Raw genomic sequence first — 25,824 nt, forward strand, 5'->3', positions numbered from 1 at the left:
AGTATGGTTGCTTTCTGTATGTAACTATTTAGGGAGAACATGATAGTTTGTCATGCTTGATATTGCTGCTGCCACTGTTGGTGCTGCTACTACTGCTATTTTTGCTTCTGCTGGTACTACTGATGTGGTTCATGACAGATGTTGAGAAAGTTGTCATAACTTCTTGATCATACTGATACAACAGAGTGTAAATGCTGCATTGAAGACAGATGTTCTGACAGATGTTGTGACATGCTGAACTAGAACATCAGTACGGGCTGTTTTAAATCTTGACAAATTTTTTTTGATTTTTCTAGATTCCTTTTGGATACGACTCACTTATTTTCGTAGGTCAAGAATATTTAATCTAGAACAAGTGATTTGATCTCCAACTGTGCATAAGTTTCTAAAATTGGATATTGAGACAATTTAGGAAACTTAATGTTTTATTCCAAGATTTTTAAGGAGAATCTCTGCATAAGTGGTGTAGATCTCAGCATGTGGATCAAGTAATATTTGGGTGAATATTTCAAAGCCCGTGGACTACTGAGTAGTATGTAAAGAGATACCTAAAACTAATGTAATCAATTCTTTCACAATTGTAAAATTAGGGGAAGGTTACAAGTCTTAGGTTTTAAGAGTCTCTTGTGTTTTAAGTCACCCATGTATTTTTTGATACCATGAGGTAGACTGATTGTTACTTGACTGTTTGTCAAGTTATTGTTCTCACTCTTGAAGTTTGTAAGCAAAAAGTTAAGTATTGTTCTTGGTCGAATCTTTTAAGAAAGATCAAGTATTGTTTTGTATTGGAAGTGTAATCTTCTGTTTTGGTTCTTTGTTTTGAAACAGTAACTGAGATTGAGATTTTTTTATCATTGAGGTGATTGGTAGTAGGAAGTGAGAGAGAGAGAGATCTCATATCTTAATTGTTCTAGGTAGAAGTTGTACAAGGTAGGTATTAAGTGAGAAGTTGTAAACTGGAATTGTTTAGGCTTTGAACTAATACTATCATAGTGAATTTCCTTCCTAGTTTGATAGCCCCCAGAGTAGGTGACGTTGCACCGAACTCGGTTAACAATTGACTATGTAATTTACCATTCTGCAATTTATTTCTGCATATTTTACAGTTTGGTTTACTGGGTTCTGTCTGTCAACAGATGTTGTAACATTTGTCTTGACATCATGTTGTGATGTTAGGACATCAGTAGTGACATGTTTTAAAAGTGCCATAATTCAATTACCAATGTTACAATATAAATAAATAAAATCACTTGCCACAAAAGTTTTCTTTGGACATGTTTTGTTATAGTTACTCCAACAACAATCAAACCTTATCTAACTAATTAAGTGGGGTCGGTTACATAGATCAAATTTTACTATAATGTTCTATTCAGAACCGTGCTTCTATTCAAATAGTTAATATTGTGATCTTTCTTAATAATTTCTCTTATAATTTCTCTAGGTTTTCCTCTTTCTCTAGTTGTTTGATTTCTCTCCATTTGACCTATTCTCCTTACTACATAATTTACAGGTCTTCTCTATACATACAAAAACAATCGAAGTTTATTTTCCACTATCTTCTCTATTATAGGTGTTACCCCAACACACAAAATTTATTGGAGACATAAATATATTTGCAGGATAATTTTGTTGGAACTAAAAACGAGCATAGATAAAATTTTAGCGACGAAAAGCGTATTTTTCTCGAAAAAATGTAAGTATTAACTTAGAAAAACTTACCTTGTCCCAGCAATTTTGTTTGTATGTCCACTGTCTTGGTCTATTTCTACAATTCTAGCCATGCCAAAATATGATATTTTCGGATTCATATTTTCATCTAATAGAACATTGCTCGGTTTAAGATCACGATGTATGACTTTGAGGCGAGAATATTCATGCAAATAGAGAATTCCTAAAGCTGTTCCTCCAATAATTTTATAACGTGCATCCCAACTTAAATTTTGTTGTTGAGTATCTGCATATATTATTGAACGAATAAGAAACTAGAAGAAATATATGTTTTGTAATCAACCACTTGTATCAGTTTAAGACATAGTTCATCAAGTTAAAAGCATGCATAACTTTTTTAATTAACGAAAGGAGATTGAGTTGAAATGTCATACCAAATAAAAAGTAATCAAGACTCCCATTTGACACATATTCATAAATAAGAATCTTCTCTTGATCTTCTAGGCAAAAACCTATTAATGCCACAAGATTTCTTTGTTGTAACTTGGCTATCAATAAAATTTCATTCTTGAACTCAACTATGCCTTGATTTGAAGTTGATGAGAGCCTCTTAACAGCTATGTCTCTTCCATCAGAAAGTATTCCCTAATTAGAAAATAAACCATCATTTATGCAGATAACTTTGTCATAAAGTAATATGAATAAACTTTGTCATGTTTGCTCACCTTGTATACTTGTCCAAATCCACCTTCACCAATCTTGTTTTCATTTGAAAAGTTGTTTGTTGCTGTTTTAATTACCGCCAATTGGAATTGCAAACCCTCTAAAGTCGTACTTTCATGACCAACTAAATATAATTGAATTGTTAAACCAATCAGAAATTTTTCATGGAAATTACAAATTAATTGACATTTTTGCTAGTTCTTACAAAATTTCAATCAGAATACTTACAATTTTTTTTTAGAATTAAGGTTTTATAACTGCTCTTTCTTGCTCTTTTCCTTAGCAAATAGCAGAAAAATGCTAACAGTAATGTTGAAAGGATGGTTGGGACAACAACTATCATCGTTCGCGACCTTCTTTTTTCATTTTCTGCACAAAAGAAGAACATGTGTGTCATACTGTCATATATACCAAAAAAAAGTTAATCCACGACAGTCGTAAAAATTCCTTACTACACCAGTAGTAAATAATGTTGCTTTAATGGTTCCAGAATTAATAGTTCAACCATAACTAGTTATTCATGTCTTTTAAGATAAAGAGTAATGAAATGATAAATAGCAAAATACTATATATTGTCTTTATAACTTCTCGTTATTTTTTATTTTTAATTATCTTTGGTTGAAAGGTAATTCAAACATAACAAAAAAAAATTTCATCCAAGAATTGAACCTGGTTACAATCCAAACTATTTGATTCAATTTTAGATAAAGTTTATCAACCACTTGAATTCTATTACCTCTTTACTATTGAATTGAGTCATGCAAGAAATATTAATTGAATGAAACTTCACCTTTTGTTGTTGGAGGAGAATTAACATGCCCAGACTCCTCTGGTTCATTACCATTGTTGTAGAATTGGGACAGTCCAAACATCATATAGCAGCTTGGATATAGAATTTTCCCCTCTGGACTTGCCAAACTATTCCAAGGAATTTCGTTTTGGAAAATGTTTTTCAAGCAAGAGCCACAATCCCCATCAGACAGATCTGGTGTACACTGAGCAAGACTGTAAATGGTTTGATGATCATTCAATTTTACCGATTTTGTTTCATAATTCTTTATAGTACTATCTCCTGTCTGCAATTTTGGCACTTCAGATAAAATATCTGCTAGTTTCCAAGTAGCGAAGCTTTGCTGCATGTTGAGGTGAGAAGTGTTGGCCATATTGAATTGGTGAAATTTAGGCGCGGTTGTATTAATATCTGAAATGAGAGAGTGATAGGAATAACGGAGTAAGCATTTATCGTACCAAATTACAGCTTCTTTGGAGGAAGGGCACTCTGATGATATTCTTTTGGTTGCATCTTGGACACACAACTGACACAGGGTAGGGGAGAGGGCTATATCACCACGACACATAAAGAGGCCATGGACTGTGTCTAAAGTCGTCTTGAAAAAACCAGTTAAGATGGCATTTGAAGACAAAGAAGAGAATAATGTTGCGAGATGTGATTGAAAATCATAGTTCATGTTGTCATCGCTTGAACAATTGTGGGAAAGATAAGAAAGATGCTGCGAGTATTTTGAATCAATTGTATTGGAAGCTGGGACAAGTTCTTGTGGGGTTGGAGCATTACTAGGGCGATAAAAAGGGTACAAATCATTTCTGATGTAACAACTGTAGGTTTCAGACTTCCCTACTATTATATTGCTACTTTTACTTTCACAAAACTGAAGGAGCCACTTTATGGTTCCATTCAGACATTTTCGACAATCTTGTGGTGTCAGGTTAGGTGTGCACTGAGCTTGAAAATAAAGGGTTTGAAATTCAGATATCATTGCTTCCTTTGTAGCGTATTTCTTGACTCCAGTTGAAAAATTGGCTGCCTCATCTGCCACTCCATTCCAAGTTTCAGAAACTAAACCCTCAAGTATTGCCTGATTTGACATGTTGACGGAGGTGCAAGAGGTAGAATAGTGAATTAAGTCAGCAGTGGACAAGAATGAGTTGTTGGAATATCGGACCATGCAATTGTCATTGCTCATCGCAACCTCTTTGGACAGGGAACAATCAGAGTTTATTACTGAGTCTGATAAATTGTAATGAGTCATATATGTCACACACTGACTACATAGATGAGCAGGGACATCACCCATGCACATAAACATACCATAGACTGTATTGGAGGAGTTGTTTTTGTCTGCTACTGTGGTGCTGTAGAACTCTTTGTTGGCAGTAGCGTTGGCAGATAAATATGACAGAAGGGTCTTGAGATTTATTTGAAAAACACTATTCAGAGTAGTTTTATTGTATTCTGAGCAAGTCATCGATGGAATATCATCATCGTTTTCTGCTTTAGTAGTTGCAAAACTCATAAAGCAAACAAGAATAAAGAGAAAGACGGGGTGTAAAGATGCTGTGCAGTGTTTGTTAGTCTTTGATGGCACTACCATGATGGATGTAGAAATGCTAGTAGTGTCTGCGATAAGTTTTCTGTTTTTTTTAACTGTTATCATAATGGTTTCTATATATTTATGTAAATTTGAAGTCAAAAATCATAGTTGTGGTTGGGTCAACGAGTGTAGGGCATAGCAGCACAACTTAAGAAATACACCCCTAAACAAACGCCATGACATTTTAGTATTAAGAAAATTAGCAAAAAAACAATAATAATTAATTAGTTTAGTAGTGATTGAGGTTGATTGAATTTGATAGAGAATACAACGTCCAAACTTGTCAACATTATATAAGTTTGGTATGACATTTTAGCATCAAGAAAATTAGTAAAGGAGTGCTGTATTAGACTTAATAGAGAACCATGTTTTGATCTTTAGTTACCGTGATTATAAGGCGATTAAAACTATTTGATTTCAGAATTGACCTGGAGTCCTAAATGAAACTTGAGTATTGTATTTGGAGATGAAAATATTTCCATATCCGATTAAAAAAAATCATCCTATGCAAGTCTAGCTACTAAATTGTCCTCAATTATATTGGTGAATTTCTTCTTTATATCTTATAATGTAAGTTTCTTTGATTTTAATTATCACTGGCATCTGAATGTGAAAAAAAAACAGAGAAAATAAAATTAATATTTTTTAAATAAAAAATATTTTTAAAATAGAAAACAATATTATTAGCTCATTCAAATCTTTCTCATCAATAGATTGAATATTCCACACAGAAAGTTGATTTTGTGTTAATGTAGACTCTGAATTTTTTTGCAAACCATTTTTTTCTTCATCTTTGACTTCACTGTTTGCTTTATTATTATATCCAATGAGACTTGTCGCACGCTCGCGAAAAATTAACAGAGTCGCCACCAATATATTTATCCCATAAGGGAAAGGGATATCAGAAAACCTAACAAAGGGAAGGAACAGGGTCTTGCGACCAGAGAATCAAGGTACGGGAGTCGGTTACGCGAGGGGAAGGTATTAGCACCCCTCACGCCCATCGTACTCGATGGTATCCACCTATGTTTGTTTCTATCTAAAGGGTGTATAACTATGTCTATGTCTAAATGCGAAATGAATGCAAAAATGTAGGGAAAATAAAGAATTGTACTCGCACGGGCCCTACCCCGCTGCCTACGTATCCTTTTCAGGAATCAGAGTTACCGTAGCTCGGCTAAAGATTTTCTGTTTGTTTTTGTGTTTTTTAATTGGGCGGCGTTAACGCTCGCGCTCTTGCATAAGGGACCGCCTAGGATGCAATGGAGCGGAGATAACGGTGCCCTTAGGTGCCAAAGAGGCAAAAGGAAAAGAGATTGGTTTGTGTCTTTTAGGGTAGATGAGTGATGAACAGTTCCCAATACCGGGCCACTCACCACTTTCTCTACTTTGTTTTAATCTGAACCATTGTTAGGTGTGTTGAAGTGTTTTTGGTTGGTGTTTTTTAGAGGGAGTTTATTTTGCGATTCGAATCACATAAAATGTATAATGATCGAGAAGCAGATTAGGGAATGAATCCCACTCACTTCCATCCCATTATGTAATGTTTGAGAAACAGATTAGAGAATGAATCTCACTCATTTCTCTCCCATTAACTAATGTTTGAGAAACAGATTAGGGAATGAATCCCACTCGTTTCTCTCCCATTAAGTAGTGACCGAGAAACAAATTAGGGAATGAATCCCACTCGTTTCTATGCCACTAAGTGATTGAGAAATAGATTAGGGAATGAATCCCACTCATTTCTCTATCACTTGCTTAATGTGATTCGCATCTTCCTTTTATTAATGTTTTAAAGAGTTGAAAAAGAAAAAGAATGCAAGAGGGAACTAACCTATTCTCTAATCTAAGTTATTCTAATCTATAAGTGGCCCTAAGGTCGAGGGTAACTATCCTATCTCAATTCCTCTTAACAAAGAAGGAAGAGTCTAAGGGAACATGGCAAGCAATAGTAAGGAGTAAGCAACATCAAAGCAAGAAATGAGAGGCTAAGCATGGAAACAAGAGAGAGAAGCCCCAAGTCAGTAGCAAAACAAGGGATTGAGTACCCCAAATCAAATACAAAAGCATCACGGTATCATACAAAAATATCCACAAGAAGTTACCAAAGTATCGCATGCATCGTTACTTACCAATTAGCGGACAAACATCAATTAATCAAAACAAAAACAAGTGAACACATGGTTTAAGCTTGAAGTCAGTAGCAAACTCATTCATTTAGTTCCAATATCCTATGTTAATCTATATTAGTCAATTAGCATGAAGCAATACAAAACTCTAACCAAAACTAGACAACACTAGGTCAATACTAGCTAAACGGTTTCAAATCGTGAATGAAGTTAGAAACATGTAATCAAATGGTACAAGTCAGTAGCAAATAGCCTCTACTATATGCCTAAACACTCACAAAATCATGCCAAGGAGTTCCACACAAAATTACGGGTCATTTGTACAAGTTACGGTGCGATCGTCAACCAAAAAACAAGTTGTTCACATGTGAGAAAGAAAAATCGAGTAAAATAGGAAAACACGATATAAAATTTTCAATTCCAGGTTTTAGGACCTCTAGACATCCCTAATTATATGTACAAAAAGGAACCAACATTATTGCATGAATGCATTTCAATTTGAGAGCACAAACGTCACAAGTATCTATTAGAAACGCATATTAATCGAGCTAAACAAAGCTAACCAAATACCAATCAAAACAAAGAATTAGAAGTTCATTTTTTATACACAACATCATGGGTTAGTCTACAGCAATCATACAAAAATTGGTGATTAAATTCTGATCCTAAAGTGTTAAACGAAATTACTTTGCGAAGTCTATCCAAACCGAGAGAAACATGAACATACCAAAGTAAATGATTTATTAAAAATAGCCAAGCAAATTCTAAAAATCTACAAAAAATACCAAAAATATGTACACACATATATCTATCTAAAACCTATTTTTATTCATTTTTTATTTGAGCCAAAATTGATTAAACAATCAAAAGTTAGGAGAGAAACAAATTAAAAAAAGAACAATTCTAACAATCACAGGGGGGTGCAGAAGCAAAATGAAATGCATTGGATATACACTAGGGCACGCTTTGGGCCTTGTCCTGGGGGTGGAAAGAGCAATTTCATGGAAGTCCTAATGGAGATTCAATCCATCTTCAGATTTTATGATCCAGATTTTCAATTATCCCCTAATTAAATCTCCATTAACAGCAATTAATCCACATCTTATATTCACTAATGAAGTTTAAATCAAATTTAATTTCTCAACTAATTCAAATAATCAAATTAAATAGAAAGAGGATTAGGGTTTCACGTTGTGACCTCTGAGCTTTTGCGTTCCTCTTCATCCCTTCACGAGCAAACGAAGCGGCGGCCGGACCTTCCATTCACCGGCGAAAATTTCTCATCCACCATTGCGAATCAATCGTTACAAGCTCGTTCTTCCTCCGTTACCTCGCGTCCATTCCGTCTTCGATTTGAATGACGAAGCCCCTCCTCTGATCAAAACTCCGTTCGCCGCCGCAAAGACCGACGGACGACATCCCCCTTGCTTCGCCTCTCGATCTCTCTCGCCCTCAGGATTCACTCTCTCCGTTTAATTTCGATTTCCCTTTCGATCAATCTTTCACTCAGTTCTCTTCTCGAATAGAGATCGCAACAATCATACGAAACCGAGGAATACGGTTTTTGCGCAGGTGTAGAATCCCTGTATCAATCTCTTTCTACTTCTTCGTTTCTTCTGAGTTTTTGAATTCTTTTGCGATACTTGAACGACCTTTTGTCGTTGCTTTTGCAGTGCAGAAGATTGTTGATTTGTAAGATTGAAGATGATGAAGATGGGAGAAGAAGATTTGGTTCAGAGAGAGAGCTTCTTCAAGAGTTTGTTACGTTTCTTCTTTTTCTGTTATGTTTCTTCTCCTTCTATTTTCTGTTATGATAGTGATTGGTTTTCTGTTCTAGAGATTGTGGAGATGATGAAGATTGAAGGAGAAGAAGATGATATGTGATGATGAATGGTGATTTGGAAGGTGATGAAGAGGGTGAGTTCAGAGAAGAGGGAAGAAGATGGGAACAGAGTGGAGACGTGAAGAAGAGAAGGAGTGAAGGAAACTGAAGAAATGAAGCCAAGTTCTGATTTATAGAAATGGAGGAGCTTGAATCTGAGGTAGAATGAGGTTAGTTATCTCTGATTTTCTTCTGTTTTGATTCAGTTAGAATTCTGTTAGGTTTGATTCTGTTAGTAACTGGATAGAAAGTTAGTTAGGTTAGTTGGACTGTTATAAAAAGTGGTTAGGAGCTGTTTGGTAGTTATAAAGAAGTTAGGGAGAGGTTAGAATTTCAACTAGGAGGTAGTTTAGTCTCTGATTGAGGGTTAGGGAAGTTAGTTATGAACTGAAGCTGAGTTAGTTATTTGTGGGACTGAAATTGAAGTTAGTTATGGAAGTTAAGAATGCTTTGGATTTATGGTTTATATGGATATGTACAAGGGTTAAGTCTGAATAAGTCAGAGCTTGCAGTTGAAGTGTGAATGGTCGTTTTTTGTGTTTGAAATGGATTTTCTCAAGCTGACTTCATGTGCGTGTTATGTTGCTGCAGGTATGGAAGAGTGATGACTGATGAAAATCACCTTAGTATGTGTTGATTGGAAATTAGTCCTTGGCATCTCCTACTGTAGGTATGCTGAAAATGTTAGTTTGATCTCTCTGTTTTGAAACTGTTTTTGGTAGGGATTAGGTGTTGTTTTGGTTTTGGTTTATTGATGTGTATATGGTTTGAATTTTGTTTATGCAGGGCTGATTTTCATGTGTCATGTTGGCTTTGTTTGGCTACGTAAGGCTCGGCGAAGGTTAAGACATGGGGCTGACTGGTGTAAGTTGCAGCAAGCATTTAAATGGATATTGATGGCATGACGAAAATGAAGATGAACTTAGGCTCCTTTTTCTTTGTGCTTCTTTTGCTGAATCTTGGAATTGTTTTTGTAATGAACTTTGGAGACATTTGGATTTTAAATTGTAATATGGAATGGGTTTATGTAACTTGGGCTTTTTTATAGTTTGGATTTTTGAGATTTGAAAGGGACTCTTGTAATGAATGGGTATATACTTGGACATGGATATATCTTGGATTAGGACTTGTAATTGGATGATTGTTTTTGAATTTGAATCATTGGCATAACGATGGACTTGGATTTGTAGTACTCACGGAAAGGTATTTGCGATGAACTTGCGCGCAATTTGGATGAACTTATTAATGAATGTCTCCTTTGAATGTTGAACATAGTCGAAACTTGAATTCTAAGAAATCCCACACCAATTGTTTAAGAACTCTTAATCCTCTTTGATTATACTTCAAACTCAAGTCTACCTCAAATTCACAGGACCGAATTCTAATTAGTCCACATCCTCAATGAAAGCCTTTTACTTAAATTGGTTCACCAATTCAAACCAACATCGCTCGTTAAGCCAAAGATAGTAGAAAGAGTAATACTCTATACACAATACTCTCTTTAAGTTCATATTCTTTACCATGATCGATTCTTTTGCAACTCATTCCATAAGCTCCAAGTGACATGAGACCTTAAACCAAATAGCCTTAGTAGATGGAAGTCAACAAGCTCAATCATGACGAATAAGAAGTCCTAATCCATTTGCCTTAGGTGCATGTTGACGATGAAACGGTAACCTGCGATGAAAGCCTTAAAGCCACAGAGAACCCTAATTACCAAGATCCTCGACCACACCGGATTTATTGATTAATGATGCATGATGTTATGTTGAATGACCTAATGTAGTGTATGCATATGAAATGGGAAGTATAAGCCAGTTGAAGATTAAGGGGTAGGACAAATTTGGGGTATGACAGCTGCCCCTATTTAATCATCTTAAACCTGAAGGTGAGATTGGCGCCAGCCTTTCGAACCTTCAAGGTAGAAGAAGATTAAATATCAAGACCTGAAATTTGTCCTGAAGAGAAGATGGTGTAAGTGTTATCCTTGTTTTTTGTTTGATATCTGCCGGGGAAAGAGAAATGTTTTTCTTTTTTCTGGTGGAAACGTTTACGGTGAGTAATGGTTGAATGGTGATAGCTTGTAACGTGGTAACGGTGCCGACACGGGGTTTTCAAAGAGAATGGTTGTACGAAACAATGATCGAAAGAAAAAGACCTCGTGCGATTTACGATTCAACGTCAGGACTGAAAGGAATAAGATCTCGTGGCGATCTATGACTCAACATCGAAAGAAGATCTCGTGGCGATCAACTCGTCAACAGAAGAAAGGGAATAAGATCTCGTGGCGATCTTATGACTCAACATCGAAAGAAGATCTCGTGGCGATCAACTCGTCAACAGAAGAAAAGGGAATAAGATCTCGTGGCGATCTTATGACTCAACATCGAAATAAGATCTCGTGGCGATCAACTCGTCAACAGAAGAAAAGGGAATAAGATCTCGTGGCGATCTTATGACTCAACATCGAAAGAAGATCTCGTGGCGATCAACTCGTCAACAGAAGAAAAGGGAATAAGATCTCGTGGCGATCTTATGACTCAACATCGAAAGAAGATCTCGTGGCGATCAACTCGTCAACAGAAGAAAAGGGAATAAGATCTCGTGGCGATCTTATGACTCAACATCGAAAGAAAATCTCGTGCGATTTTCCACACTTTGGAAAGGAATAAGATCTCGTGGCGATCTATGACTCAACATCGAAAGAAAATCTCGTGCGATTTTCCACACTTTGGAAAGGAATAAGATCTCGTGGCGATCTATGACTCAACATCGAAAGAAAATCTCGTGCGATTTTCCACACTTTGGAAAGGAATAAGATCTCGTGGCGATCTATGACTCAACATCGAAAGAAAATCTCGTGCGATTTTCCACACTTTGGAAAGGAATAAGACCTCGTGGCGATCTAAGACTCAACATCGACTCGACATCGAGGGACAAAAGAAGACATTGTGTCAGACACTCATCAGAGATTGAAAATACCTCGCATCGGCACCGAGGTTGGAAGAGATTTGAAATGTGGTAGCAGATATCAATCGGAATTTGTAAGGACAACCTTTTGTGTGAGGATGTGTCGTCGTCTTGATTAAGTGTTGATTTGTATTATCTGGCTTATGCTTTGTATGCATGTTTGAATTTTTCTATGGCGTAATGCTCCATTTTGACGGATATGCTACGCTTTTGAGGATGCAATGTTATATGCAATGAGTACTAAATGAAGAGTGCCAAATAAAGGCATTAGTGAGGTAGACACTAGGGAGAATACCCTTGGCGTTAAGGACCATGTAGAGGTGCCAAAAGATATTGGACCTTGACTTGTAAGATGCACTTTTCTTTGACTTGAAGAATGATTTCTGACTTCTCACCATGTGCCACTACTTGGAGGATTTTCAGCTTGAGGAGGTTCCCTCGATTCACCATGTTGGGGATGAGAGATCCGAATAAGGAGCCTTGATTAGGGAAGTAGGACGACTCCTAGGAGAAATAAACTCCTATGCTTGAGAAATGGAACGGACTCTCGGGAGAAATAAACTCCAGGTTTGGGGAGAGACCAAGGTTCCAGGAGAAATAAACTCCTATGATTAGGGGAAGGACAATAAAACTCAGAAGATCGTGCCCCAAGTTTTATGACCCATGAAGGAAATTGTCCCACAGGATCCTTGGAGAGATTTGTCAAATCTCGACGTAACTGCCCCAGATTGGTTGAATTTGAGAGATTCCTCGACGTGATTGCCCCATATTGATCAAAGCTTGAAGAGATTTATCGACATGATTGCCCCAGATATGCTGAACTTGAGAGGTCAAACCTCGATTCAATTGCCCCTGATTAGATACATCTTGCTAGAATCCTCAGGCTTTCTTTGTTTTGAAGTCAAACAAACATGGAAACAAACTTTACCACGCTCAACGAAGTCTCCAAACTTTTCCCCTCAGAGTAATTAAAGAATGCATCAACTGTTCATGCCCAACGGAGTTCTTTTAGAGAACCTGCCCCTTGATGGTCAACATTTGAGATGATTAGCTTTTACTCCTCGGAGTTCTCAAGTCTCTTGTATTTTGACATGATCAAGCTCTTGACTGATTCTCATCCTTGAAAATTTCCTTGATGTTAAGCACATATTTCGCATGCAAAAGAATGTTAATTCTAAGAATGATAATTCTAATGCAAAGCCTATGTTAATCTTGAAGTTGTTTAAAACTTTTTATGAAATGAGGTTGCAACCTCTTGTGACCGAATCACTAGTTGACACAACCTCGATTTTTTGCATACGGAAGATAAAGCAAGCATACGATACCAACATGGATATGTGTGTCGCTACCGCGAAAAATGGATCAGAGTCGCCACTAATATATTCATCCCATCGCGGGAAAGGAATATCAGAAAACCTAACTCGAAACAAGGACAAGGTCTTTCGACCAGAGAACAGGGCACGGGAGTCGGTTACGCAAGGGGAAGGTGCTAGCACCCCTCACGCCCATCGTACTCGATGGTATCCACCTATGTTTGTTTCTATCTAAAGGGTGTATATCTATGTCTAAACCTAAATGCGAATGAATGCAAAAGAAATACGGGGAAAAGAAGGAATTATTTACAAGTGTGTTCGCTTAGGCCCCGCGACCCAATGCCTACGTATCCTTTTCAGGAATCAGAACGACCGTAGTTCGGCTCCATAATTTCCATTTGTTTTGTGTTTTTTAGTTGAACAGCGGTTAAGGTCACAATCCACGATGCTCGACCTTTGGAGACTTATACGCCTAATTTTGGAAAGGACTTAACTTGTTCTTAAGGAGAAAAGGATCTTGGGTTTGTGTTTTTTATGTAACTACATGATGAACAAAACCCAATACAAGGTTTCGCACCACTTCATTACTTTGTTTTAATTCGAGCCTTTATTAAATGTTTTAAATGTTTTTGATTAGGTATTTTTTAAGGGAGTTTACTTTGCGATTCGAATCACATAAAATTGTATAATGATCGAGAAGCAGATTAGGGAATGAATCCCACTCACTTCTATCCCATTATATAATGTTCAAGAAACAGATTAGGGAATAAATCCCACTTGTAACACCCTTCTAAACCCCACGGCAATTAAATAAATAGTTCAGAGTAAAACATAAACACAAGGGTGCCACAATTATTTAAAATAAATAAACCAATCATGGTCAAGTCATGCTTTATTAGGAAACGATTTACCAAAGACACAATTATGTTTATCACAGCGGAATAAGGAACATCATCAACATAACCAATAGAAACCATAATCCAACACCAAATAAAATAGAGGATTCTCCTAAATCTCTATAACTATCGTCCCCCAGTGTTACAAGATCAGAGCATGACCGACACGACCCAAAACAACGGATAAACTCTACGAGTCATCCTCACCGAGCCAAAAGCCGTTACTCCTTAATCTGAAAATTGTCAACAAGTAAGGGTGAGTCTCATTCTCAATTAATCAATGTTATGCATTCATAAGCAACAAAACATCATAATATATCATTCACCCAATTTGTCATATATTCAGATTCACATCTATTATTCATCAATTCACACAATAATAGAATACATTACCAAAAGACAACACCATAACAATTACACCGTCATCAAATATTATAACATTGGACAATCTTCCATTCATGTTATAATTATACACAACAGCCTAATGCAAATGCAACTATATGCATGTGGTACCAAACATGGGATAACCCATCTCACCGATCCACCACCATAAAGATTCGGCTACTTCTCTCACCAATTCCACACAATGGGAATTAGCTACCGCTGTCCCACCACCATAAGGGATACAGCCCACAACATGATTATGAAATGCATGTATCAACCATAACATGCTCACCGTCAACATTAAACAACCAAATGTCATAATCATCAACCACCACGATAATCAATAGCCACACACAATTATGTTATTTCTCAACTATAAATAAATACATATTTTACATCAACAATATATGTATATCAATTACCAGTTACAACCACGACATCATAACAGATAAAACATTCACCACACAGTGCAACAACAATAGCTCCTCTCACAATCGTGTACCAAGTACAACAAATCACCCCAACAATAACAGAGCATTTACATCATCATTCATCAAAACACATGATAACCATATTTACCATGAACAACATCCATTTTGCATAACAAGCAGAAGCAATCACATTATAACAACACCCATCATTGCACATATTCAATTATGCAAACAACAAACCATTGCACCTCATCAACTACGCAAAACAAGAATAAACCACATTTGAAGAAAATGATACTTTTCAAAATAAAATCAAGTTATTGTTGTTATATTTATTTTATATGGTAGAACATTCAATTTAAGGAACAACGTCCAAAACGGCGTCTAAAACGGACTTACGGTTTGAAAGTTACACATTTTTACATTTTTCAAAGAAAACAATTATCGCTACAGCACGCGGCGCCAACCGGGTTCGCGGCGCGAAACGAGAAAAACTTACGCCTTCGCGGCGCCAACACATGGACGCGGCGCGACCTGAGCGTATCACAACTTCCTGGTTTTCTGCCCAATGGTTCGCGGCGCAAACAGAGGTTCGCGGCGCGACCTGGCGATTTTGCAGAATTACGGGTCTGCATTCAGACTCTGCGATTTCACATCCTTTTCACCAAAAACGATTCCATACATCGCATACAGGCATATAATCATCAAATTTCTCATCACACATCATTATACATCAAAACAACACATCAATAACCAACAATCTATACAAATTCATCAATTATCCTAAATCATAACATACCTAACAACATCAAATCCCAATATACCCAATCGAATCGAATCATACGTTAATCCATCCCATTACCCATAATCACATAATAGAAATTAACCGGAAGAGTCCCCCCTTACCTTAGCCAAGAATCTGGACTTTTTCCCTTCTTCTCCATCAAACCCGTAAGCCTCTTTTCTTCACTTTCAGCAAGAATCTCCAATCTTTAAACCCGCTTTTCTCCCTCATAGAGAACCTCCCTGACACGAATTAATATATCAAATCGAAGGAAATTTCGTGTAGAATCCGAATCTTCAAGAATTACCCGATTTGGAGTTACGAGCAGAAAGTTATGACCCATTTTGTGAGGGCTGCATCATGAATACGAAAATGCTCTTGTCCATGACTTCTCCATCTCTCCATGTTAGGTTTTTCTCTTCTATTTCTCAAATTCTTCTTATTTTCTTATTTTATGAAAACATAGCATATAATTTAGTAATGGGCTCCTTCATATTAACACCCCCACATTACTAACTCCACCAATGGCCCAACAACTAACATTTTATTATTTCCAATTAATCTCAATAAAATGCTAATTTCGAATAATTAATTTAAAACTTAATTAAATTAATTAAATAATAATTTTCGGGATGTTACAACTCTCCCCCACTAGAAGAGTTTTCGTCCTCGAAAACATACTTCGAGTGAAAAGTTCCGGATAGGAGTCCTTCATCAATTGGTAGTGGGAATGGATTGAACATGTACTTGAACCCCAGGGTACATGGTTCGATTCCCACGGAAGGCAAAAACTCTACTAGTGAGGGGGGTAGAGAAGTTCGTGAGGTAATAGTGCCGGGAGCGCCTTGCGAGGGGCCCGGGCTGTTACAAAAAAAAGGCGCCTTTTAATGTAACACCCTGGATTTCCGCTTACCCCGCAGGGCTTCCGGCCTACCAAGCATGTCACCAGCTTAATCAATAATCCCCCCTAGGTCCGCTTATCGGCTGCCCAGGAAATATTGTTTTTGCCTTCCGCAGGAATCGAACCATGTACCTAGGGGATAAGTACATATTCATAGCAATTCCTGCTACCAATTGACCATATGGTCAAGTGGTAGCAGGAATTGCTATGAATATGTACTTAACCCCTAGGTACATGGTTCGATTCCTGCGGAAGGCAAAAACAATATTTCCTGGGCAGCCGATAAGCGGACCTAGGGGGGATTATTGATTAAGCTGGTGACATGCTTGGTTGGCCGGAAGCCCTGCGGGGTAAGCGGAAATCCAGGGTGTTACACCACTCATTTCTATCCCATTAGTTAATGTTTGAGAAACAGATTAGGGAATGAATCCCACTCATTTCTCTCCCATTAAGTAGTGACCGAGAAACAGATTAGGGAATGAATCCCACTCATTTCTATGCCACTAAGTGATTGAGAAACAGATTAGGGAATGAATCCCACTCATTTCTCTATCACTTTCTTAATGTGATTCGTATCTTTATTTATTAGTGTTTTAAAGTTGAAAAGAAAAAGAATGAACAAAGGGAACTAACCTATTCTCTAATCTAAGTTATTCTAATCTAAGTCTAATGGCCCTAAGGTCAAGGATAACTATCCTAACCTATCTCAATTCCTCTTAACAAAGAAGGAAGAGTCTAAGGGAACATGGCACAAGAATGGAGTTACAACTCCAACAAGATGAGAAGAGAGCCCTAGGGCAGTAGCAAACCAAGGAAATAAGTATCCCAAATCAAACACAAAAGCACCATGGCATCACACGAAAATATTCACAAAGAGTTACCAAAGTATCGCATAAATCGTCACTTAACAATTAGCGAACAAACATCCATTAATCAAAACAAAAAGCAAATGAAAACATGAACAAAGCTTAAAGTCAGTAGCAATTAGTTCATTTATAGGTCCAAGACCTTATACCAATCTATGTTAGTCAATTAACTTGAAACAAACAAAGTTTTAACAAAACTATACAAAACTAGGTCAAAACTAGTTAATAGGATTCAAATTAGGAGTGAAGTTAGAAAGATGTGATCAAATGTTATAAGTCAGTAGCTAATGACCTCTAATAGGTTTCTAAGCAATCACAAAACAAGTCAAGAAGTTTCATACAAAATTATAGGTCATTCGGACAAATTATGGTGCGATCGTTAACCAAAGGCGAGTTATTTACAAGTAAAAAAGAAAAATCAAGTAAAATAGAAGAAATGTTTTAAAAATTCTAATTCCAGGTCTTAGGACCTCTAAACATCCCTACTTATATGTACAAAAAGAAACTAAGTCCATTGCATAAATGCAAAGCAAACTATAGGTCAAATTCACATGGTTATCCGTTTAGGAACGTACATAAATCGGGTATAGAAAATCTAAGGAAAACCTAACCAAAACATAGAATTAAACTTTTATTTTTTCCACACAATATGGTATATGAGCCTACTGATATCACACAAAAAATGGCAATCAAATTCTACTCCTAAGGTATTAAACAAAATTAATTTGCAAAACCGATCAAACTTAAAGACACAATGAACATGTTGAAAGAAACGATTTATTAAAAATAGGAAAACAATTTCTAAAAATCTAGAAAAAAATACCACAATTATTTACACATGTGATTCTATTTGAAACGTATTTTTTCACATTTTTTATTTGAGTTAAAAAGGAATTATGAATCAAAAGTTAAGACGAAACAAATTGAAACGAATTCTAGAACACTGCCTGGCCAGGGGTGTACTAGCAATTATACTTGCACTGGATTTTTGTTAGAAACGCTTTTGGGCTTAAAACTGGCGGGTGCAGAAATTAAGAATGGCGCTAGGGCCCAGTTTCGCTTTGGTTCACTAGCCTTTCTTATCTCATTTAACTTATTTCCATTTTTTATTCAGCATTATTACAATTATCTCGGTTAGACCCAGCATGCATGCAGTCATCTATTAATAAAACGTGACACACAAATAAAAACCATGTGAAATCAATTGGTCAAGGCTCATTTAAGTGACTAACAAACAAAACAAATTCTGAGCCAATCGCGACTCAACACGTCACCAGTTAATCACATGAACAAGGACAAAAGATCAAAAGCTGGGGAAAGGAGGACCAATCCCGCAGTGACACGTATGCGGACGGAAGGAAACACCATGCACACACAGACGCCGGAGATCCTCTCTCCGGTCGTCTTCTCCGGTGAGGGACTACGGCGGAGCCACACCTCCATTTCCAGAAACGTGAAAAGCCCATACCTTTCCACTCGAAATTTCGCGTAGATCACGAATCTCGCATCTGTTTTCTTTGATTCTCCTTCTAATACACAATCCGGATCACATTTCTAAAAACCCTAACATTCAAGACTCTCCCTAAGTCACACAAAACAAGTACCAAAGCAATCCTCACTACACAAGGCATTCAAATGCGCAATCCATACATTCATATGAGAACTATATCACGCAAACCGAATTCATATACAATGAAAACAAATCCATACACAATATGCCACACCTTCAATGAAAACATGGTGGTCTAAATCCTAACCCAATCCCTGATGACGGGTTCCAGGCCTATTCATGCTTCTAAATGCGATGAAAAGAGAGCTTACTTGTTGAGTCTTGAATCGAAGGTTGGAGCAAGAAAGTATTTGTTAATCCGAGCGTGTAATGATGATGGTGATGATGAAAGAACTTCAGAAACGATGCACCGAATGAGAAACAAGCTCAGTTTCGCCCACGTCGAGGAAGGATCCTGATCTTTCTCATAACCTCCATGGATGATGATGATGATATTAATAGGAGAAGGTTGATGTTGTTGAGATAGGTGGTGGCCGGAGTTAGTTGCCGGGTTCTGTTATGGCAGTTGGTGGTGGTGTTTAGGGAGGTGATTACGGTTGTAGTGTTTCGGTTAGGGTGGTTAGAGTTGGTAGAAGAAGAAGTGAGGGTTGGAAGGAAGAGAGAGTGAGAAGAGAAGAGATGAGAGTTTTCGTGGAGAAGAGAATCTAAAAAAATGAAGAGAGCCCTCACTTTGTGAAGGGTTTTGGATCATATAGTGTGGTGTGAGGTTTATGGTGTGGATGATGGCATTGGATTCTTTCTCTATGCTTACGGTAACTCTCACGTGCCTTTATTTTTTCAGCTTTTATGCATGGGCTTTTGTAGTAAGGTGCATTAGTGGTGTGTCCCCTCTATGCCTTTCACGTGAGCTTTTTGTGCATGGCATAAGGAAGATGGAATTATGGAAGAGTTTTGGAATTACAACTTTGCCAACTTTATGCCCATGCATCTTTTACTATGGCTTACCATTTGTACCAAATTTATGCCCAATGGAAAGAGGAAATGGAGTAGAACAACATTAGTGTTGGGAGCTTCTTGAGATAGGGCTTGGGAGTAGGATAGAAATGGCTTGAAACATGGTGTATTATGGCTGCATATGATACCTGTACGCGTGACCTGGGCTCTAACTCATGTTCCCTGCCAAAACATGACTTTGTAGGGGCATGACTTTAATTACTTGTATCTCGCTCCATGTACCACCAATGGCTTTGATTCGTGTACCGTTTGAAAGAAGACATGGAATAGAATGGCATGATGTTGAATTTGAGTCTAATGAATGCTTCTAATTCCTTATAATCATCCTTTAAATTGGCATGCCATATGCTTGAAGAAATGCCTCGCGTGTGCCTTATATTCTTGCCCAGCTATGCGCCGCGAAATTCTTTTGCGTGATAACAACTTTGAGCCCTTCTAACTCATTAACTACACATCTAATGGCCATGATTTTGATGCCAATTGAAAGGTAGCATGGAGGATAATACGTAGGAGTCATAGTTGATTCAAGAGGACATTTTTATTCCTCTATAATTGGCTTAAGAAATGGCACATCACGTGTTCGATCAATTGCATGCGTTATGCCCAGGAATCTGCCAGGCAACATGACTTGGACAATTGTGATTCTTCAAACTTGTCTCATTCGTAATTCTTGATTCATGCCTTATTTGACAAAACTCCCAACTACAATATTGTAGAGGGCCATGAAATGAGCAATTTTGTAGTTGAACTTGCTCTGAAATCGTGCCTCTATCCACGTGTAAATTCACCATGAAGTCAGCTGATCCATTCTTTGAAAACCTTCCAAAATATTCCTAAGTATCAAACTTTCCTCTTTTGGAAATTTCACTTTTCAACTAATTTCCAAAAATGGCAAATTTAACTACTTCTTGATTTTATTTTGTTTTGGTGACTTTCTTTGACCGATTTTCCACCAAAAGTCAACATTTGACAGTTGACCTTGACTTTGACCAAAAAGTCATTTCTTCCTGATTTTTTCGATTCCAGATAACTTTCCCGATTAACCATGTTCCGATCCCATTCTCAATCAATTTTCAACCAAATAAACTCCAGTGAATGATATTTCTTCAAGGCAACCATATTTTCGCATCCACAATCATTTCCTGATTAAATCTTATCCAAAAGTCAACAGGGTTGACTTTGGTCAACACCCTAGTCTGAAGAGCCCTGAATTTGAGGATTGCATCTTTTGATCAGAGCTTTGAATTGGAGATGATGAAACCCTGATTTTAGGAGTATGCTGATGGAAATGATCCTTTATAATCAGACTTCAAATCCTTTCTTCTGAACCAAGGGGTTTTCTTAATAAGAGCTCTTCTGTCACTTTTCTTGAACATTAACTGTGATATGGATGAATGTAATGGATGAATGACTTATATGAGATGTGCACATGAATGTGATATGAATGCCAGTCAGGAATAAATAAATGGGCAAATTTTGGGGTGCAACAGCTGCCCCTATTCAATCTTCTTGAACCTGAATGTACAAACACCTTGGGTTTCGGACATTGAAGGTATAAGTGGATTGAATACCCAAAAGTACCATCAAAATTTGCATTCTGTGGTAAAGTAAAGGTGTTGAATGGTATCAAAGGTGGACCAGACAAGTTGCTAACCTTAGTTAGACTTTGAGACGATTGCTATCCTTAGATAGACTTGAGAAGGAGAGTGCTAACCGTAGTTAGACTTGAAGGAGAGGCGACACCACCGTAGCGTGACTCCACAAAGAAGAACCATCCTTAGACGACTCAACCAAATTGCTAACCTTAGTTAGACTTTGAAAAGAAGACACAACCGTAGCGTGACTCCACAAGGAAGAACCATCCTTAGACGACTCAACCAAATCGCTAACCTTAGTTAGACTTTGAAAAGAAGACACAACTGTAGCGTGACTCCACAAGGAAGAACCATCCTTAGACGACTCAACCAAATTGCTAACCTTAGTTAGACTTTGAAAAGAAGACACAACCGTAGCGTGACTCCACAAGGAAGAACCATCCTTAGACGACTCAACCAAATTGCTAACCTTAGTTAGACTTTGAAAAGAAGACACAACCGTAGCGTGACTCCACAAGGAAGAACCATCCTTAGACGACTCAACCAAATTGCTAACCTTAGTTAGACTTTGAAAAGAAGACACAACCGTAGCGTGACTCCACAAGGAAGAACCACCCTTAGACGACTCAACCAAATTGCTAACCTTAGTTAGACTTTGAAAAAGATTGCTAACCTTAGTTAGACTTTGAAAAAGACTGCTAACCTTAGTTAGACTTTGAAAAGAGGGTGCTAACCGTAGCTAGACTTTAGAAAAAGAAGGTACTAACCTTAGTTAGACTTTGGAAAAAGGAGGTGCTAACCTTAGTTAGACTTTGGAAAAAGGCAAGTGGAAAACTGACCAATGAAACACGATCTTAACGAGGACTAACTTTGCATTCAATCCACCTTGGAGGAAGAGGACAAGACTTCTTCTGGGAATGCATTATCTTGTGCCTTTAGAGCACATACAAACTTGGCTTATGCATTGATGCATGTTTGAATTTTTTCATGGCGTAATGCTCCATGTTCATGGAAATGCTACGCTTTTTTTGTAGATGCGCTGTGAATGCGATGATTACTATATGCAAGAGAGGATGAATGAACATCGGAGAGGGCCCTTTTGTTTGAAGAACTCTGTGGGGATTCTTTTTGCTTTCTTGACTTTGTAAGGCCACCAGATGGTTTCTTAGACGACCCCCAGTATGTCACTTCTGTAGGGGGGAACTTACACCAGAGGGGCCGTATCGTCATCTTGTTTGGAGACTTTGAAGATTGCACCTCCCCTTTTTGAACTTCCACATCTTTGTCGAAGAATAAGGGAATCTAATCAACACTGTGGAGCATTTGAGCCTTGGCTCTAGAGAAATAAACTCTGGTACTTGAAGGAAAGGAGACCTCTGGGTTCTTGAAGCGTGGGTACTGGCATCTGACTATGCTGAATGATCGGAGATTCCTGCAAACAAATCAAGCAAATATGCCCCAGGTATGATGGTTCTACCTCGTCCATCATCCCAAGTACTCAAAATCTTTAAGCAATTCTATTCGTTTTAGCTCATGTTCCTTTTGTAGGACTTCGATGTTAGAAATGCAATGCTTACCAAAATAATTGGACGCTTTTGTAAACAAAACAGTAAAAACAAAACAATGTAGGAATTTTGAGTGAAATATCTTTTTATTAATGAAAAGAAGTGCCTAACATAGGCGAGTACACCAGGAAGCGGCCCCTTAAGGAGGTGGCCACCAAAAAGAAAAACAAATAGAATTTACAAACATGGCAACGTAAGAAAAGATTCCATTGGGTTCCAATCTTGCTATGCCTCGCAGATCTTCGATATTCCTTCTGCTTTGCTTTCCGAAATGGATGAATGGATTGATCCTTCGCCCTTGTGAGCCCTCCACTTATGGTGACTAACTATGCTCGAGGATCTAATGCACGACGCAGTCATTCGCTTTTTGTCCCTCTTTTGCCTGGACCGCCCTTTCGGGTTTTCAATCCACCGGGACCCCCTTTTTGCCTAAGTCGCCCTTTCGGGTTTTCAACTTAGCGGGTATACTTTATTTCTTTTTCATTCTTTTTCCTGATCTTTTCCTTTTCTTTTATTTTTATTTTTGATCAGGTTTATGCGAAGTATTTTTTAACCGCGTCGGCATTCACGGGAAGTGGGAAGTCTTCGCCATCCATAGTTGAGAGGATCATGGCGCCACCTGAGAAGACTTTCTTTACGACATAAGGCCCTTCGTAATTCGGAGTCCACTTTCCCCTAGGATCGTTGTGAATAGGCAGGATCTTCTTGAGCACAAGGTCACCAACCTAAAAGTGTCGAGGTCGAATCTTCTTGTCGAAGGCTCTCTTCATCTTCTTTTGATAGGCTTGCCCGTGGCATATGGCTGCTAGTCTCTTTTCATCAATAAGGTTCAATTGATCAAATCTGGTCTGGACCCAATCAGCTTCACTGAGTTTCACATCTGTTAATACCCTTAATGAAGGAATCTCAACCTCAACCGGAAGAATCGCTTCCATGCCATATACCAACGAGAAAGGAGTTGCCCCTGTGGAAGTGCGCACCGAGGTACGGTAACCATGTAAAGCAAAGGGCAACATATCATGCCAATCCTTATAAGTGACCACCATCTTTTGCACAATCTTCTTGATGTTTTTATTGGCCGCCTCAACTGCGCCATTCATCTTTGGCCGATACGGGGAGGAGTTATGATGCGTAATCTTGAAATTCTCGCATAATTCCTTCATCATCTTGTTATTGAGGTTGGATCCATTATCAGTGATAATTCTCTCAGGAACCCCATAACGACAAATTATATGGTGCTTGATGAAGCGAGTCACTACTTGCTTGGAGACATTTGCATAAGACGCAGCTTCAACCCACTTGGTGAAGTAGTCAATAGCAACGAGGATGAAACGATGTCCATTAGAGGCGGTGGGCTTAATTTCCCCAATCATATCGATGCCCCACATAGCAAATGGCCAAGGAGATGTCAACACATTCAGAGGAACCGGAGGTACATGAACCTTATCTGCATACACTTGACATTTGTAACATACCACCACATGGTTGAAACAATCATGTTCCAAGGTGAACCAATAATAACCTGCTCTCAATATTTTCCTAGCCATGGTATGTCCACTAGCATGTGTACCAAAGGATCCTTCGTGCACCTCTTGCATGATCTTTGCTGCTTCGTGTCTATCCACGCATCTGAGCAACACAGAATCAAAATTCCTTTTGTACAACACACCTCCAGCAATGAAGAACTTGGCAGATAGTCTCTTCAGAGTTTTCCTATCCGTGAGGGAAGCACCCTCAGGATACTCTTGGGTTTCCAGAAATTTCTTAATGTCATAAAACCATGGTTTCTCATCAGGCACATTATCAATGACGCCACAGAATGCAGGTTCGTCCAACCTTTTGATCACAATTGACGGCGCTTCATTGTCCCATTTGACTTTGAACATGGATGCTAAAGTGGCCAAAGCATCAGCCAAGTGATTTTCCTCTCGAGGGATGTGATCGAAGGTGATCTCATCAAAGTATTGAGCCAATTTCACCACATGTTCTCTATAGGGAATCAAATTGGGGTGGCGTGTTTCCCAATCTCCGTTGATCTGACTAATCACCAAAGCAGAATCTCCATAAACTGCGAGATTTTTAATCCTCAAATCAATGGCCGCCTCAATACCATATATGCAAGCCTCGTATTCAGCCACATTATTAGTACAATCAAAACAAATCCTGGCCGTAAATGGAATGTGAAAACCTGTTGGCGAAGTAAGCACAGACCCAATACCATTACCCAATGCATTAGAGGCACCATCGAACACGAGCGTCCATCGCGCCTCTGGTTCAGGTCCTTCCTCTTGATCTTGACTTTTGGAAGTTTCTGCCACGCACATTATATCTTCATCAGGAAACTCAAAGTACATAGACTGGTAATCGTCCACAGGTTGATGTGCCAGGTAATCAGCAATTACGCTACTTTTAATGGCCTTCTGAGTAGTGTATTGTATGTCATATTCTGTCAAGATCATTTGCCAACGGGCGATTCTCCCTGTCAATGCCGGTTTCTCAAATATATATTTGATTGGGTCCATCTTTGAAATCAATAGAGTAGTGTGAGTCAACATATACTGTCTCAGTCGGCGAGCAGCCCATGCCAAAGCACAGCAAGTTTTCTCGAGTAGTGAGTATCTTGATTCACAATCGGTAAACTTTTTGCTAAGGTAATAAATTGCGTGCTCTTTTCGGCCGGACTCGTCATGCTGACCCAGCACACACCCCATTGAATTCTCGAGGACCGTCAGGTACATAATCAAAGGTCTACCTTCCACTGGAGGCATGAGGATTGGAGGCTCTTGCAAATACTCTTTAA

General features: G+C 38.1%; 1 protein-coding gene across 1 annotated transcript; it reads right to left on the reverse strand.

Annotated features, from left to right (window-relative positions):
• Positions 1 to 1,715: 1,715 nt before the first annotated feature.
• Positions 1,716 to 24,910, reverse strand: LOC131637185 (cysteine-rich receptor-like protein kinase 25). Its single transcript, XM_058907772.1, has 6 exons — positions 24,547 to 24,910; positions 3,182 to 4,855; positions 2,620 to 2,760; positions 2,394 to 2,515; positions 2,103 to 2,313; positions 1,716 to 1,954 (listed from the first exon to the last, which is right to left on the reverse strand). Exons 1-6 carry the CDS (start codon positions 24,908 to 24,910, stop codon positions 1,716 to 1,718), a joined length of 2,751 nt encoding a protein of 916 aa, XP_058763755.1.
• Positions 24,911 to 25,824: the final 914 nt, after the last annotated feature.

Source organism: Vicia villosa, unplaced genomic scaffold (genome assembly GCF_029867415.1).
Source record: "Vicia villosa cultivar HV-30 ecotype Madison, WI unplaced genomic scaffold, Vvil1.0 ctg.001937F_1_1_3, whole genome shotgun sequence".
Lineage (NCBI taxonomy): Eukaryota > Viridiplantae > Streptophyta > Magnoliopsida > Fabales > Fabaceae > Vicia > Vicia villosa.